General features: G+C 39.0%; 3 protein-coding genes across 3 annotated transcripts; 2 read left to right on the forward strand and 1 right to left on the reverse strand.

The window, feature by feature from the left end:
• The first annotated feature begins 729 nt into the window (after positions 1-729).
• cplx4a (complexin 4a) lies at positions 730-6,044 on the forward strand. The gene is made up of 3 exons (XM_047570771.1): positions 730-1,109; positions 2,670-2,757; positions 5,019-6,044. The coding sequence occupies exons 1-3, from the start codon at positions 946-948 to the stop codon at positions 5,244-5,246; spliced, it is 480 nt and encodes a 159-aa protein (XP_047426727.1). The 5' UTR covers positions 730-945; the 3' UTR covers positions 5,247-6,044.
• Positions 6,045-9,213: 3,169 nt separating this feature from the next.
• rx3 (retinal homeobox gene 3) lies at positions 9,214-12,788 on the forward strand. The gene is made up of 3 exons (XM_047570061.1): positions 9,214-9,859; positions 10,089-10,324; positions 11,102-12,788. Exons 1-3 carry the CDS (start codon positions 9,598-9,600, stop codon positions 11,549-11,551), a joined length of 948 nt encoding a protein of 315 aa, XP_047426017.1. The 5' UTR covers positions 9,214-9,597; the 3' UTR covers positions 11,552-12,788.
• Positions 12,789-12,967: 179 nt separating this feature from the next.
• On the reverse strand, positions 12,968-14,316 carry LOC124996875 (gastrin-releasing peptide). The gene is made up of 3 exons (XM_047570249.1): positions 13,867-14,316; positions 13,336-13,571; positions 12,968-13,229 (listed from the first exon to the last, which is right to left on the reverse strand). The coding sequence occupies exons 1-3, from the start codon at positions 14,018-14,020 to the stop codon at positions 13,176-13,178; spliced, it is 444 nt and encodes a 147-aa protein (XP_047426205.1). The 5' UTR covers positions 14,021-14,316; the 3' UTR covers positions 12,968-13,175.
• Positions 14,317-17,283: the final 2,967 nt, after the last annotated feature.

The raw sequence follows: 17,283 nt of genomic DNA on the forward strand, positions 1-17,283 counted from the left end.
TCAGCAGGGAGCCGTGGAGGTTGGCAGGGCGGTTGCAAAATCTTTGGTTGATTAGATACTTTTTGTATATGTTTTTTATTTTCCCCTAAAAATTTAGACAATTTAAATACACATTAACATGAATTCAACATATTTTAGTAAAGGGAAAAGGATGCATGCAATGCAGTCCTCTGGACAAAAAGAGATTAATTAAAAAGTAAGAAAAATATATGTTTTAGATCTTGTTTGTTTGCAGACCATCAAGTTTGGATATGTTTGATCGCTCCAAAATCTACAGGTTCCCCACCAAACCAGATACGATGGTGATGGTGACTGTGGGAGTTGTCTCCTCCCATCAATCATCCTCCCACTGAACAATAGCACTGCATGCAGGATGGCTTCATGGGGATAAACAAGCCTGTAATCCCACTCCTCTCCCTCCACTCTATTGGACTCAGCAGTGTAAGCTGCGCACGGGGCGGCCCGTACTTCACTAATATGATTAAGCAGCAGTGGGCGGAAGCAACACATGTGTGGCCACAAACCGAGGATTCACGTCTCCAAAAGTTTTTTATGACGTGCCCTGCTCCAAGTTTTGCCAAGAAAATGCAGAAGGAGTTAAAATAACACAAATATGATATTGACAAAAATGTCTGCATGATTTCAAAATAGAGAGAAAACAGGCCATCTGCCTCTTAGCATAGCGGAGTAGGGAGGATTAAATCCAGATTATGGCCGAGGCAAAACGTGTGTGTGAGTTTTTAAGTGCGTGTGTGTTTGTGTCTGTTGCTTGTCGTCAGTGTGTCCTTGGCTCTATGGACAAGCAGCAGGTTAGCTAGAGAGCTACCGCTGGACTTGAACGGCTATAGGAATCCACAGCGAACGGCGCCATAAGAGAAGCGGCATCATTTTCCATCTACAAAAACAATCCTCGTCCTCGCAGATTAGACAGTCACACAACTCGAGATGGCTTTCTTGATCAAGAGCATGATTGGGAACCCCCTGTCGGGAATGGGTCTCGGCGGCGGAGGCGACAAAGAGGAGGAGGCCACCCCCTCGGATCCAGCCAAAGCGGCGGGGATGACACGAGAGGAGTATGAAGAGTACCAAAAACAATTGGTGGAGGAAAAGTAAGTAGCAACGCGGACCGTACTCCATTTTGAATCGATGCCATTGGCCCATTGAGAGCAGTGTGGCCGCACACTCTGACCTTGAAAAGCTGCTTTCTGTCCCATCACAGTTTTCTCCATTTTCCCTCTTTATTTCATAGTTTGTTTTTGTTTTTCAAATCTAAACTGAACTAAAAGTACCAGACAATGTGTTTTTTTTTTTATCTGTGTAAGTTTAAAATCAATGAGCTGTGTTTTCGGCCGATGCATTTGTTGCTGAAGGTCACAGCAGAGCCACCACAATAGTGGATTCTTTATTTTTTCCACAATTTTCTACACAATAATCCACTGGGGCTAAATGTCACACTGAGGCCGGATCTATAATCCATCGTCCGTTTGTTTATCTTGTCCTGAATCATTAATTTATTGCTATTAAAGTCATCATTTTTTTAAAGGATCTACTTCATTCTTTCCTCACTATCATTTAAACACTGAAGAATTTTACTATCTAACATTTTATTTCTAATATTGCACTTTTATTTCTTTATTTCACTTCTTTTCACATAATTTAAATATTTTAAGCGGTGCTATACCGTGAAATAATTCTAAATGAAATAAATGAATAAAATATTTGCTTTTGAAAATGAATAAATGTGAACTAAAGCAGAGTAGATCCAGTAGCTTTGAGCAGATCCATTCAGTCTGTGTTGCATAACAAGATTAATCCTGCCTCTCTACTCCCCCGTATTTAAAGATTTAATTTGTTTGTTTTAGAAAATGACATTAATGTCATATGAGTGTGTGTTTCTCTTAATGAATTCAATTTGGCAGCCAAAAAAAACAACAATAAAATAATTGTCTGACTTTTGATTTAGACCAATAAAAGAGAACAGGAAAGATGGTTTCTCCCTTCTACAAACAGACGGTCCAGGAGTCTGTACAATCTGACTATAAAGAACATTTTTACAAATGTTTTTGTATTTTTTTTTTTTCAAAACTTCAATACATCGTTGCGTTGTTGTTGTTGTTTCACTATAGTTCAAGTTACAGTGTCCTGGCTTGATTTCAAATCTGCTTGACTCAGTCTGCCCTAATAATCCCATCTTTAATTGGCTATGGGAGAGTACGTGAGCGGCCTGTTCACGTAGCACAATTTACAGGACAGTAATCACTGATGGTGTTTACGGGAGAGAGTTGCCTTTGGCCGTTTGGAATCAAGATTCAAACACTGAAGCATGTTTGATCAGAAGAGAAGTTATATGCTATTTCTGTCAAACATTGCTTTTCCTATTTAACATATCTGCAGCCTTAGTGTGCACTTTATGATTCATGGATATGTACCTGAAATAAAACACTATGTCTGCAAACATGACAACGTCAACATGGATGTTCACAATACAGGTTTGTGTGTCAATAAAAAAAAACATGTAATGTAACCGTAATGCTAAAAGGAAAAATTACAATTTCACAGGAGAAACTGAAATTTGCTGTGACTGTGCTCTGGAAAAATACAGGTTTAACTCAACGTTAATTTGTTTTTTTTGTTTGTTTTTTACTAATATATCATCTTTGTCTGTCCAGGATGGAGAGAGATGCAGATTTCTTGCACAAGAAGGCGGAGAGGGCAACGCTGAGAGTGTGTCTGAGAGAAAAATACAGGCTGCCTAAGGTAATTAATCACATCCCTATAGGAGTAGTTTATTCAGCACGGGTAATTAATAAACTCCAAGATATAATGTTATGATGGTTTATTGTTGTCAAGGTAGCACTTCACTTTAAAACGCTACATTTAATTACTTAGCATTTAGCTATTTAACATGCTATTAATGTTAGCATAGGACTTTATGCTTGAATTTCTCATTTCAAATCCTTAGTGGCTTCAATAATACATTTTTAATTTAACATGATAATGTATTAATAATCAATCATAAGGACATGACAAATGGTCTATTATGTATTATATTATTATAACTATTAATCAAAAATCCCCCTATGATTGCACATTTTAACGACACATGACAAGAACTATAAAATGTATATTTTTATAATATTATAAAGCATTACTTAAATGCTTGTATACTATTTTTAAGTCATGTCACGATTCGCATTTATTAGTCATATAACGAAGACTGCTAATAATAATTGGCAGTGCTTTATTAATTGGATGTACCCACCAGTGGCAGAAGAAAGCTGAAGTGGATGAGCTCCCTGTCTGTGCAGGTAGAAATAGCTGCTTCACGGTTAGTGGAGGTTATCTTAATCTAACAGCAGCACTTGGCAGCTGCAGGTCAGACAACAGGAGGCAGAAGCCATGCCAGCAGATTAGCGCGAAAGACCGACGTCCTGGAGACGTTAGCCTACACGTCCCATATTGCACCTTCAGTCGCACAAAGCCAAATGCCACTGAGCAGGTGTCCCAGGCTCATTAGGCAGCGCCGGTCAGGGTGAACTGGCTCTGAGAAACTACGAAATCTACTTTAGTGGATGTAAACTGAGCAATTCGAAGATTTTAAACAATGGAGGGAGCGACAAAGGTATGTACGGATTTCATGTAAGCCGCTTAAAGAAGGTTCATAGATAGATTTCTGGAATCTAATGGTGAACTACGCAACTAATCGAGCTGTGCATTGTTATGGTGAATAGGAAAATCTACGGAGAGATGACCTTGTCTGCGGCTGGATTGGTGTCTTTTTGTTCTGCACTCTGTTTTAAACAATAGGCGCATTTGTTTTCACAGTTTTTCTTTTAAATAGAAACCGCACATACATTGTGGGGGTGACTGCTGGTAGCAACACATACAAATCTAATTATCTTCCTCACAATGATGTTTACATTGTGAGTCAGGCTGAAAGGGAAATGACAAACAAATGACAGAGGCCAAAGTGTATTCATTAGAGCGGGAATCTGCATTTTAAATTGATTTTTCTCTAACAATAGGGCCGCAAAAGGGATCCCATTATGCTCTTTTATATGAATGGGTAGGTGGTTGAGAACATATATATATATATATATATATATACTACCAGTGTGAGTCAAAAAAAAGATATATACATATATATACGGTGTGAGAATAAACAGGAAGTTGGTGTTGTTCGTGTAATGGAATTAGGGTCTCGTGCAGCACTATAGAAGATCTCTTTAGACTATCGTTGGGATTGGAAGAGGAAATGCTAAAGCAGGTCTGAGTTAATCCCACAGATTGAAGTTTAAAGTAGTCACAGTCCTGTGCCTACTGCAAGACCATTCCTGATATTAAGTGATTAGATTCGGTCCGTCGAAAAGCCTTTAAATTTAGCTTTTCTATGATGCAGTGACGCAAAAAATTGTGGCTGTGCGGATAATGAAGTCGGCGGAAAGTCGTACGCGCTTCACAAATGTTCAGAAAACCCAGGGCGCAGGAATATCCTCGAGTGCGGTTACTTGAACGTAAGGATTAAGACAGATCACAGAGTTCATCTACAGTATTTGCTCGCTGGCTTATTTGCTTCATCATATAAATTGTACCCATTCGGACGGATTAAGCATAAGTATTAAATATAAGTTTTGAACGTGTCAAATCAAAATAAAATCTACCATTTTTTAGCAATAGCTTGGCTCCAGACTTGATTCTAATCAAACTATGGCAGTCAAGCTACACATTAATCCTGTAAAAGGCCTTCAAGACATGCACAGTATTTGTCACACTCATGGTAGCGACAAAATATTGTCAGCCTTTGTGGTACTGGATTTTGTTGATGATTTATAGACCCTACAAATACTGCAAAAAAAAGAAGGTATCATTCTGTTCAGTCATTTGAAAAAGTGAGATTTCATATTGTATCAGTGAAGATTTTGACCTGAAGAAACATGTCTGAATATATTTTTATGAACGAGTTTAGGTTCTTCTTTGGTCTGACCTTTGTTTTCCGCCCCCGTTGTTGTCGCCCGCAGAGCGAGCAGGACGAGAACATGCTTGAGATGGCCGGGGACGACGTGGATGTGCCGGAGGAGCTGCTCAAGATGGTGGACGAGGACGCCACGGAGGAGGAGAGCAAGGAGTCCCTCATGGGCCAGATTCAAAACTTGCAGAACATGGACATGGACCAGCTGAAGGAGAAGGCCTCGGCCACCGTCACCGAGCTGAAGAGCAAAGCAGAGGAGAAGTGCTCCGTCATGTGAATGGTCGTGTGTGTTTGCAGAGAAGAAGACGAGAAAGTGATGCTTCCACCACTTTGTGGGAATCTACACATCAAGCTGTGGTAAAAATATCTCGGATTCAGTCACACTGTAAAATGCAAAATCCTATTTATGTAACGCAAAATAAATCTGGCGTCACCAATCTGTATCCAATGAACAATCTACTGTAACGTTTCCCTGTTAGCTTGTTACTAAATATAAAAGAAATCATGGCCATGGTGCCATATCTCTGTCACATTATTGTTTTTTTTTTGTTTTTTTTTTTAGTTGGTGATGTAAAAAAAAGTGAGTTTCCCTGACACATAACCACAAAGTTCTTATGGTCCACAATGATCTTTACAATTCTAATTATTTATGATATAATTTTCACATTGTTCCTCTATCTGTCACGAGATGAGACAATGTCAAAACGGTCTTATGGAAAACAAATCCTGTCTGAGTATTTCCTTTCGCTTCCATGGTTATTCTAGTTTTCTTTTGTACGTGGTGTTTGAGTGAGTTTTGACAGTTAGCTTCTTCTTCTCTTTTTTTTTTCTTTCAGTGTTACTACAAAGCAGGTAATCTTCACAACTTTTGACATATACATTTTAAAGGTAATAAAAACTGTTGAGCCTGAAATGTTTGCAGAGACATTTGCAGATTTGCACAAATCCTAATTTAAAAATACTGACTGAAATAAAAACGATGTACATAAACAATGACAATATATATATACATGGTGGTACTTCACACTAATAAAAACAAATGTATTGTTCAAATAAAGATGTATATTGAATACAAGCAATGTGTTGGTTTGTGAACCTCCCGAGACCCCGCGTCCTCATATGGGGATGTCAAGTTTCAGGTTTGTGGCAGATTATTGTGCTTCATTTAAACTTTTATTCTCATAACTAGATACTAGTTGATGTAAATACATGAGCAATCACGTTATAGCAGCTATAACTTTGCTAATTAGCAAGTACTCGATTGAGGAATTCATTATTTGCAATTCTCGTTTTGCACAGCAGTGTTCAGATATGAGAATTAACAGTTTTCTATTTTGTTACATATTGATGTAACATTTATATTAATATAATTATATGAAATAATCCGCTCATGAGGACATATTTTTTTCCAAAATCGACTTCCTGTTCAAAGACGTTGCTTAGATTTTATAGTTCGTAGGTCCTGCTAATCCCAAATAAAGAGAAATGGAGAAATTATAAATGCATAGCAAGCAACAGCTCAGGTCTCAGGATGTTAAGGTAATGTTTCTTCATGTGTCACTCATATTCTTTCTAGTTTTGGAAAAAAAAAATACGGCATGCTATAAATGTTATCATGCAGCTTTATGTTTGGATTTCTCATTTCAAATCCTTAGTGGCTTGAAATGGTCAGTCACACTCGAATTCAGCTGTACAGCCATTAAATATTTAAGCTTAAGTAACAATTAATCCTATCTACCTGAATCAGGGTTAATGCACTAAGTAAAGAAATGGGTCTTAATTTAATTGAGCATTATCCAAACAGTTTGTAATGATTAGGATGAATGCAATAGGGGTGGAGGGGGGACGGGGAGCTGCAACCTTCAGAGTTTCACATGAACCAAGTTTAAACGGCTGTGGATTTGTAAAGTCTGGAGATTACATCTAATAGGATCAACCCAGCCAAGGTTGTCAGCCTGTGTCCTCTCTCTGCGTCTCTCTCTGTCTTTCTCCCCAGATCATAATATCACAGGACAAACTAATGTATGCCAACAATAAATATATGATTTTTTTTTATTTATTTTTTTTTTTTTACTGGAAAATGAAATGCAAGGTAGGCAACTTATACAGTGGTGTTATATTTACCTATGTGAAACAAGTACTGTCTCTTTTATAAAACTGCAAAAGGTAATTGCAGTTTAAATAACATTCATTCTTATTCATGGTTCGGTGAATGAAATGGATAAGGGTATAAATAATCAAAAACATTTCAAATTAAAGTTAGCAGTAATGTACTGTGTACGTTAATTAGCCAAATGTAGCATTACAACGGTTAATAGTTTAGTGATGAGTAATAGATAAACAGTTTAAATGTAGGTAAAAAATAGATTCATGTGATGGATAAATGAAAATAGCTTGTCTGCTGTAACACAATAAAGGTTGAAATCGCTAGTTAAATTAACAAACTGTTAAAACAGTTTATGAATAAACTGTATGGGTTAAAGTAGAGAATAAATGAAATAACTTGCCCGTTGCAATGAATAAACCGTTGCTAGCTAAAAGTAACGTATACAGCTAAAATATTTAGCTAAAATGAACGGATAAATCAACTGTTGTATCTGTTCATTTTAGCTAGTAACTTAACTTACATGGTGTAGTGTTGCTAGCTCGAAGCATAAACAGTTCATACATTTTTCAAAAAGATTATGAATATGTTGAAACAACTTAAAACGACTAGAAATGGATAAACAGCCCAAAGAGTTAACCAAAAGTAAAACTCTAAGCTAGTTAGCTAACTGCTAACAGGTGGAAAGACTTCGCTAAACGTAAATGATAAAACAGTTCAAATAAATTACATAATTTATCATTTAAAAAGCTGATGACATTTGAAATTGTTAGCTAAAAGTAATTGAAATTACTTGAAACAATGGATAAATGTACAAATTTGATTTTAGCGTTACCTTTGGATAAAGCCAGGGTTGCCTCTGTTTAGCTTTTATGCTAAGCTAAATTACCTCATATTTACCATGCAGATGTGAACGTGTATTTTCTCAGCAAGAAAAACAAATTGCCAACTAATCCTTTTGAGTTTCGGGGTAAAGCTTGGCAATTTATTACTTATTTGTAAGATAAGTAGGAAAAACTCTCAAACAGTTGCAAAAAAAAGTTTGAGAAACCTTTGTCTTAGTGCTTTATTCCTTAGACATTAACACATTTGTCTTTCATTATTGTCCTTGTATTAGTGGTGACACTAATTCACATCACCACTAATGAGAAGCCTCATTCAAGCTGTGTGCAATCAGCTGTCAAGAGCTAATGAGAAATGAACTGAACATTCAGCTTTTGCCACAGGTACTAACTCAGGGACCTAAAAGAAAAGCAAACAAACAAGGTCCTGTTTCACAAAAGTGATGTAGAACATTAGAGCAAAAAACATGTTTACAAATAACAATCATTCACACGTACTGACAAATTTGTGAATTCTTCAACCCAACCTCAGCCATATCTTTAGTGTTTGATGAGTTAAAAGCATAAGATTCACAATTTCCCATTTTCACAGCACACACACAAAAAAACAAAAAACAAAACATGTGTCTCTTTAATATTTCATATAAGGTTTTGCGTACACTTGCTATGTTAGGTTTTACCTTAAATTCGGTTGGATCTCTGTGCGCCCTCCCTCCTCCTCTCTTGGGCAAACAAAGGATAAGGTCACCTTCTTTAATTAGGAAAAGCTAAATAGTTTTAGGGGTTTTAACTCTTTTGAGTAAAATAATGTAATCCCCTTAAGCAGGATTACCACACTGCTGCCAATCTTTGTTTGGTGTTAAGTGGCTGTAGCTCAAAATTGTTATTTTTTTTGGCCTTTGTTACCCTCTTTGACTCAACACCTATAAAAGCTGATTTCAAAAAATAATAATAATTAAAGTGATTCATGAATGTAAGTCATTTAATTAATTTATTTTTATGAACTCGTTAAAGTGACTATGCTGTTATTCAACATGTACTTAGAAGAGCACAGTCTTCCTTTTACAGTAGGTCATGATTCCTCAACTAAAATCTATTCATTTTGGCAACAATATCTTGACGCTTTGATTAAATATTAAGCTGCCATCTTGCAATCTCTGTCCCTCACCCGAAATCTTGTAATTATGATTTTGTTGTACCTTAATCTGCGGGCCTAATCTTCCTCATTTTTTTTTTTTTTTTTTTTTTTTTTCAGAGACTGACATGAACATGACATCTGGAGGAGTGGAAAGATGGTTTTAAGATTTATGTAAGTAGGTTTAGAGCCAGCACGGACTGATGCACTTGAGATGGGGAGGAGTTTAAGGGAGGGGTGTGGGAGGCTGGTTGCCTGTTTGGGCGCACAGATACCCCCCCTAAATCCAGCAGGGTCAAATCCAGCAGGACGTCCCTTCTCTGACGTGCAGCGGGGGTGCCGCATGAGCAGGGGGTCTTACAGCGGCCGCCACTTTAAAAGCCGCCTCGGAAGATGCTCCACAACCATTACGCAAGACACTGGCCAGCTCAGACAAGTTTGCCAGCATCATTTTTAGCCTGGTTCCTCGTGTAACTACAACTTTGCGAAGTGTGTGTAATTTTTTTTTCTTTTCTTTTTTCAAATTTTCTCTGGACTTTACCAACCAATGTGGCTCCTTGGATCAGCGTCCCAAGTGATGATGATGGATGAGCGCATGTCTCCCTCCGCACGCTCGGTCCAGAGCCCGGGGAACAACCCGTCCACAGTCCACAGCATAGAGGCCATACTGGGATTTAAAGAGGACACGCTTTTCCACAAATCGTCCTCCTACGGCATGACGGGAAAAAGTCTGGTGAAAGATGCTGAGCGCAGTGGGGATGTACTTGTTGCGCAAATGAAGAAAAATCACTACTCGGAGGGTTGTGACAGTAAGTAATTCAGTCAAAGCCGATTTAGTTTGTTTCCTCCGAGATTTATTACCTATAACTTCCGAATTCTCCTTTTCTTAAAAAAAAAGTAATTATATAAATACATAATAAATAAAGTTACCCATTAGCCCATTATTAATTCTAAGAATCGTATTTGAAGTTGGAGAAAACTTTTTTTAAACTTTTTTTTTTTCTTTGCGTCCTCACGCCACATCTTCTCCTCCTGCAGTTGTGTGTTGCGGCGGCAGCATCGGTGAAGCCTCCGTGTGTCCGGACTCACCGGACAGGGACGGCAAACTGTCCGACGACGAGAGCCACAAGAAGAAGCACCGCCGGAACCGGACCACGTTCACCACCTTCCAGCTCCACGAACTGGAGAGGGCCTTCGAGAAGTCCCACTACCCGGACGTGTACAGCAGAGAGGAGCTGGCCCTGAAGGTCAACCTGCCGGAGGTCCGAGTGCAGGTACACAACTTACTGTGTTTTTATTAGATCGCTTTTAGTTCGTCCAACAAGACAAACATGATGATGCGTGCTCATATACATTCAATATGTGCATTATATATATATAAATCGAAGGAAAAATATGTATATTTGGACAAACAAAGTAGATTTTTTATTGAATTATTTCATGTTTATTTCACTTTGCTATAAAACGCTGACTCTGCAGACTTTTATTCACACGTGCAATGATTTTTTTTATTTTATTTATTTTTTTTTTGTTGAAACTGCTGCTGCGGAACAACAATTCTACATTTTTATTTCTTAGGATTGTAAATAAAGGATAACACAAATCTGATTTATAACTTTTCTATTAAATGCTGAATCTGCAGACGTTTATTCACAAGTGCAGTGGGAAAAAAAAGTTAATTTTTTTTTAGTTTTTGTTGAAACTGCTGTCATAGAACAAAAATTCTACCTTATTTATACAAAGGATTATACAAAACTGATTAATTTGACATTCATAAATATATGTATATAATAAATATTAACTTAGGTGTTTAATATTTGTTGGGCGTGAATGTTATATTTGTTAAAATTTAGTGAATTTAATACAAATAATAATAAAAATGTTCATAAAGTGTTATATTTTACACATTAAAGGTTATTGTTTTTTGAATTTACTGTCTTAGGATGGATTTCTTTTTTTCTCACAGTGAAACCTACTTTTGCTGGAATAAACATTAAACTCAACTTAACTGAAAATTTAAAAGACTCCTTTTTTATTCTTCCTTTTTTTAGGTGTGGTTCCAAAACCGGCGGGCCAAGTGGCGTCGGCAGGAGAAGCTGGAGGTGAGCTCCATCAAGCTCCAGGACACCACCTCCTCCTCCCTGCTCTCCTTCACCCGCTCCCCCGCCGGCTCCCTCGGCTCCGGTCTGCAGCTGGACCCCTGGCTCTCGGGCCCCATCACCTCCTCCACCTCCCTGCAGTCGCTCCCGGGCTTCATCGGCAGCCCGCAGGGCCTCCCGGGCACTTACACCCCTTCCCCTCCCCCATCCATGCCGTCTTCCCTGCCGGCCTCCTTCCTTGGCTCCCCGGCCCTGGGACACAGCTCTCACCTGCCCCACATCGGTTCTATGTGCCCCCCGCCCCCGGCGTACCAGTGCTCAGCCGATCCAAGGAACTCCAGTATTGCCTCACTGAGGATGAAGGCCAAGGAACACATTCAGTCTATCGGCAAGTCGTGGTGATGCTGAGTGGAGTTAAAAAACGGACACCAAGAGCCAGCGTACGTCTTACTGAATCTTCTAAAGAGCTGGCTGCATTCATAACGACGGGATTGTAAAATTATGGATGTCTGTGTGAGCTCCGGTCGCCCTGTGGGATTTGAGACGACATCTTTCAGGAAAGATGTGACAGTAACGGTGAACTTTCTGTAAAAATGTGAAATTCATTCATAATGTTCTTGTGTTTTTTTGGTTTTTTCCCACTTTATCTCCTCTGAAAACAGTTTGTACTGTAAAGTTTTACATCCAGTCATCCCACTCTTGTCCAGTGATATATTACCAGTATAACAAATTCAAACTCCACTGGAAACCCTTTATTGTAAATGGAGCTGCATTTGTTTAGATTTTCTCCAGCTTCTCGATCTCGGTCATAAAAGGTGTATCAGACATGATTATTTTCTCTATACAATAAACAGTTTGTGTAGAAATCCGTTAACAAGCGTTTGAATACCATGGTTTTCCTTGAGAACTTGTGGAACATGTGATAGATTTGACATTAACGTCTGACACAATGGAAACGGGACAGAAACTTGTATGATTATATCAAGAATAAACGGCGCAAGAGAAAATATAATGAGTATGATATAATGTATCATTCTGCATATAAAAGACTACACAAAATCTGTACATTTTAAAAATCGAATTTTAAAAATAGCACCCCTTAGTGGTGGAAAATAAAAAGCATTTAAGTGTTTGTATTTTTACACTGGTGAAAATCTCTTTTTAACTCTTCATGCAAACATTTCATCCTGGAGGAGCCTGAGTCAACATGGTGGTGGTGTTATAAAGAAGCAGGCTTAAACTTCCAGACTTCCTCTCTGCGTTTTTTTTTTTTTTTTTTAGTGAATGCTTTTCTCAACCCATTTATTTCCTCCTCATTAACTCCTGTAAACTTTATCCCATTCGCCCCTGGGATTATACCCATAATGGGGGTGAAAGTGGCTTGTACCTCCATTGTCCGCCGATCATCCGTGACAAATGAGTAAAGAGAGACTGGAGTGAAAAGTTTCCTTTGGCTTTAAGAGAAAGATGTGTGTCACCAAATTGTTTCAATTAGCATTTCCTATTCCGTGCAACCCCTGAGGGCTAATAATAGCCTGCTCATCATTCACGCATCTTTCGTAAGCAGGCAGACAGTGGGGTGTTTATTTGTTTGTGTGTGTGTATGTGTGTAATGAACAAATTAAACTATTAACAATTTCGATATGTAACTGTGAACATGTTAAGATACTCATATGAAAGAGAGAAAAACCAAAAAGAAACCACATGCTCTTAAAATTGTGAAATATTTGGCGCCATCTAGCGGTATAAAGTAGTTACTACAAAACAATCAAAATCAAAGGTCACTGTTGTGTGCAAAGCATGATTTGACATCCACAGTGCAGTTATGACAATGTTGAATTTATTACAGGTTCTCAGCTCATGGATCACAACCTTCAGCCATCAAAATGCCACACGATAGAGAAACTTGACTGATAAACTAATGTTTGGTTCTTACAGCAGAGAAAAAAAAATATATATACATATTATGTGGATATGTGATTACAGAGCACCCAAAAATGATGACAAACAGAACTTGGTCTTGCATTCAGATGGAGTCACTGTCTTGCAGTTTCAAAGCCAGAAGGACACGGTCTGACATCTACAGAGCAGTGAAAATGGTTATTTATTCTTTACAGTTTGCACAATTACTAATAGAAAGAGAGGTGAAAAAGAAAGAAAAAAAAAAGAAAAATGCACGCACTGACCTCTCTCGGATACTTCCCTCTGTCCTCTTGTCTCCAGCTGCTGTGGAGCCGGTGCAGCCTGTTTGCAGTTTGTGGCGGCGCCTGTCTCTGGTTCTTTGGTTGCATCACAGCCTCCATCAGGTGCTCGTATCGGTCCAGCCCCGTGAGCCTGGCTGTTTCTGAGGGTGTGAGGTAGTCGGGGTTTGCCTCCTGCAGCTCAGGCGGGCTCTCAATACTCTTCTTTCCCATCAAATGACCTGTGACACGACGGGATGCATCAACCTCTCAGTAATAAATTTTCCAACTTTTTAACCAAAACCTGCCAATGATCTGTCACTGCACTGAAATTTCTATCACATTTTCAGTGCATTGCAATGCGATAAAATTAATTATCCTGATAATATAATTATTGTTGTGTGTAATTTTTTTAAAGCAATATTTTTAAAATAATTTAAAATCCTTCAGCATATTATCTGATGTTCTCTGTATGCATACTCTAAATAAATACAGTCTAAATGAATTAAAAAGATTTTAGGAAAAAGTTTCTCTTACCTACTGCCCAGTGATTGCCTCTTGGGTACATTTTTCCAACTACTGCTGCAGGACTCTCTAAGCAGTGCAACATACAGGGCACTGCAGCCAGAATAATGAAAACTGGCCACACTGGTCTGCAAGTGCACGAATAGCATAAACACACTCCGCCCATGTTATCAGGGGAAAATACCAGATCTAAACAGAGAAAAGGAGAGAAGAAAGAACAATAATCCTTCAGCTGCACGTCGGTTTAGGCTCTCGATTTAACTTGAGAAGATCTCCACCATAGTCGACTTTTATTTGGTGTGAGCCGATGCGGACTTGTTGAAGTTACGCTGCCGGTGCCTTTGATGGGAATGACTAATGATCAAAGTTAAATGCCCCTCCTGACACAGCTGCACGTCAGCGGCGGGGTTTAAAAGTATCACAGCAAGGCACCGAAATCAAAAAGGGACGATGGCAAATTATCATGTGTGGCCTGTAATTATTGATCGCCACTGTTTGTCCAGAGATTGCAGTGTGATTGCTGGACGTGTCAGCGTCATTTCTGAGACTAATTGCCTCCGTCACAACGAGCCGGTGGGGGGGAAGCTCAACGCAAGTTACCAGTAACCTAAAAAAAAAACTAGTTTGTAGTGTTATTGTTAAAATGTAGTGAACTAGAAGATGATTAAACCTGGACTACCTACAATTAATACATGAATAAAACTTAAAGACTACCCCACCTACTTATTTCGTTCCTCTATCACAATATAGGCATATATTATATTTTATTTCTTAAAAAATAAATAAAAGGATTGTTGTTGATCCCTTATTTCCCTGTGGTACAAACTCTTGCCTACATTAACCACGATGCATTGGGCCAAACAGTTTGATGTCAGGTGCAGGTGCAGCGTCGATGGGTGTTCGTGCATTCTGTCTGATCAGTATCATAAAACATCCTATAATGTATAATAATTTCCGTTATTTCAACAGTTTATTTTGTAAAACTTCTTCTTCAAATGGTTTTGGATATTTTGCGAATGGTTTATGGTACTTTACCGCCCCCTACTGTGGAGTGTGGATCGGTCGCGACATACAACGGTGGACTATATTCTCCTGAAGCTCATTCTCATTTCGCTTTAATAAAGCCCACGTGTGTGTAAACCTCCAGCTTCTGAGTGAGTTAACCAACCCACTTCAAAAAATGTTTGACAAATTATATACACTAGTCAAGCATGACATTATGACCACCTTCCTGATATTGTGGAGGTCTCCCCTTGAGCCTCCAAAGTAGTTGTGGCTCATCAGAGAATGAACATGGGGCTTTTGTGGGTGTCCTGTGGTGTCTGATGGTTGTTAGTGGGGGTCGATGGGTCCTATGGGTAGAAGCCCGGGGGCTCTGTCACAGATACTTGATCAGTTTTGGATCTAGTGACTTTGGAGGCCAAGTCAACACCTTGTGCTGTTTTTCATTTGTTTCTAAACCATTTTTGTGTATGTGTGTGTGTCAGGCTGCATATCCTGCTGGGGATGGCTGCCGAATTTGTTTATTTGTCACTCCACAGCTCCAAATTATTTTCATTTCAATCTTAGCTAACGAATCACACAGACGTCAACACACCAGACGGAAGCCCACAGACCCAGACAAACTCATGGGACAACCCGAAGACAAACGTCTGGGGTGCAGTTTACGTAGTCCTGATGTGTGTGTTATAAATGATTGTGTGCTGTCTGATGCATGACTGGGAACACTTTGGGGTGCTCAACTTTATTTTTGGCTCTAGAATCCCATTTGAATACAAGAGAAGTTTTAGCTAGTAACTAGTTAGCCTGGATTGGCTACTTAATTCACCACAATATCAGTTAATTTATTTCTGTATTTCCCTCTGTTATCTTTTAACTGCACTACACAAACTCTTACGGTCATATTCTAAACACTGCAATGTTTCTGAGCAAAGGAAATTACGCAGAAGTAAAGTTCCTGTAGCCAACACTTGTTCTTTGCTCAGCTACAAGAGTGTGCGACAATACGACATATGTCGTCTGGTTATGCTCAGTCCACACCATTTGTTGGCACTTATTATTACGGGACATTTGTGTCTCTGGAAAGGTCAACAGCAGTGTGAATTAAAAAGTCCTCGAAGAGCGCGGGCCGCCCTCGTACGAGCCCGTGTGAAATTCTCATAGTTGACTGATTGCTTTCATGACTATATTGACACACCGATTGCTGGAGGAAGAGAACAGACGAGGACAGATAAGAGTTGTACGCGGGTAAGTAACATTTTGTGCTGGAAAGGTTTCCTCCGCGTAACTTTCAGGTCAGAGCCCGAAACGCATCGCAGCCGGATATTAAGAGTCGCAACGTATCATGTCCTCGGCCAAGGGTGACCTTAACAAAACAGGATGAGTAACCTATGTTCAAAGGGCAGCAGCAAAGGTTTATGGGAAACGAGAAGATCTGGTGCCTTGAGAAACCATTAAAAACCAGAAATATATTATATTATATTATAGGTTTCTTTTAGTTTCAAAGTTTTACTCTATTTTACTCCGAAAATGTTTTCTTTTGGTTAATTATAACATTTCACAGTGAAGGTATAATCTTTTCCTGCATATTGACCAAGAGGCTTTTTTTTTTTCTCGTTCAGAGCCACTCACATCTGATTACCTGCCTCGGATCACCTGGAGGCCACTTAATTTTTATTCTCAGAATGCTTAATTAAAGCAAGCGTGCAATTTGCTGCGTCACTCATCCACGTTCAAGGTGCCAATTATAAGTTCTGAACGGGGATTTTAGTTTCATGCGGCCAACTGTAAAACTCTGCTCCCCGCGGAGTGAAAACAGCAGGTGGCAGTGTGGGGTGAATGTGACGGAGGCTGTGGTGAAAAACCTAATTCCTGCTAATCAAGCTAAAAATAACGCCCTCGTATTCTCTCTTTCTCGTGCCATTCATTCTTTTCAGACGTCACATGACACGTTAAGTGGTGCCGCGACATGCAATAACACCGACGTTATGATGAGTAAAAAAAAGAGAAAGGGAGACATTAAGGGAGGCCTTTCAGCCGGAGAAGTGTCAGTTCAAATGGATGATGTGCCATTATCAGGTGTTGGTCATTGAACGGGCAAGGAGATGGAAGGAATATTATTTTATTGTTTGGGTTTAGGTTGTTTTCTTCAAAATAAAATGTGGTTCATTTAACTTATTTGACTGAATAGCATCAGTTTCTACATATTGATCCGATCAAAAGGGATCGAAGGGGTTAAATTTGTGACCTTGATCTACCAGAGGGAGCTCGAGAAAAAACTGAAGGCTTAGAGGATGATGAAAAAAGAATTCTCATTTATTTGCCAGTTTCTTCTAAAATGCTGAACACATCGACCCCTTTCTTGCAGTCCCGTGGGAATGGTTTGCAACGAACTGGGCGCGATGGTGCCTTAGGGGCGTATGAGGAAAC

This window comes from Mugil cephalus, chromosome 19 (assembly GCF_022458985.1).
Source record: "Mugil cephalus isolate CIBA_MC_2020 chromosome 19, CIBA_Mcephalus_1.1, whole genome shotgun sequence".
Lineage (NCBI taxonomy): Eukaryota > Metazoa > Chordata > Actinopteri > Mugiliformes > Mugilidae > Mugil > Mugil cephalus.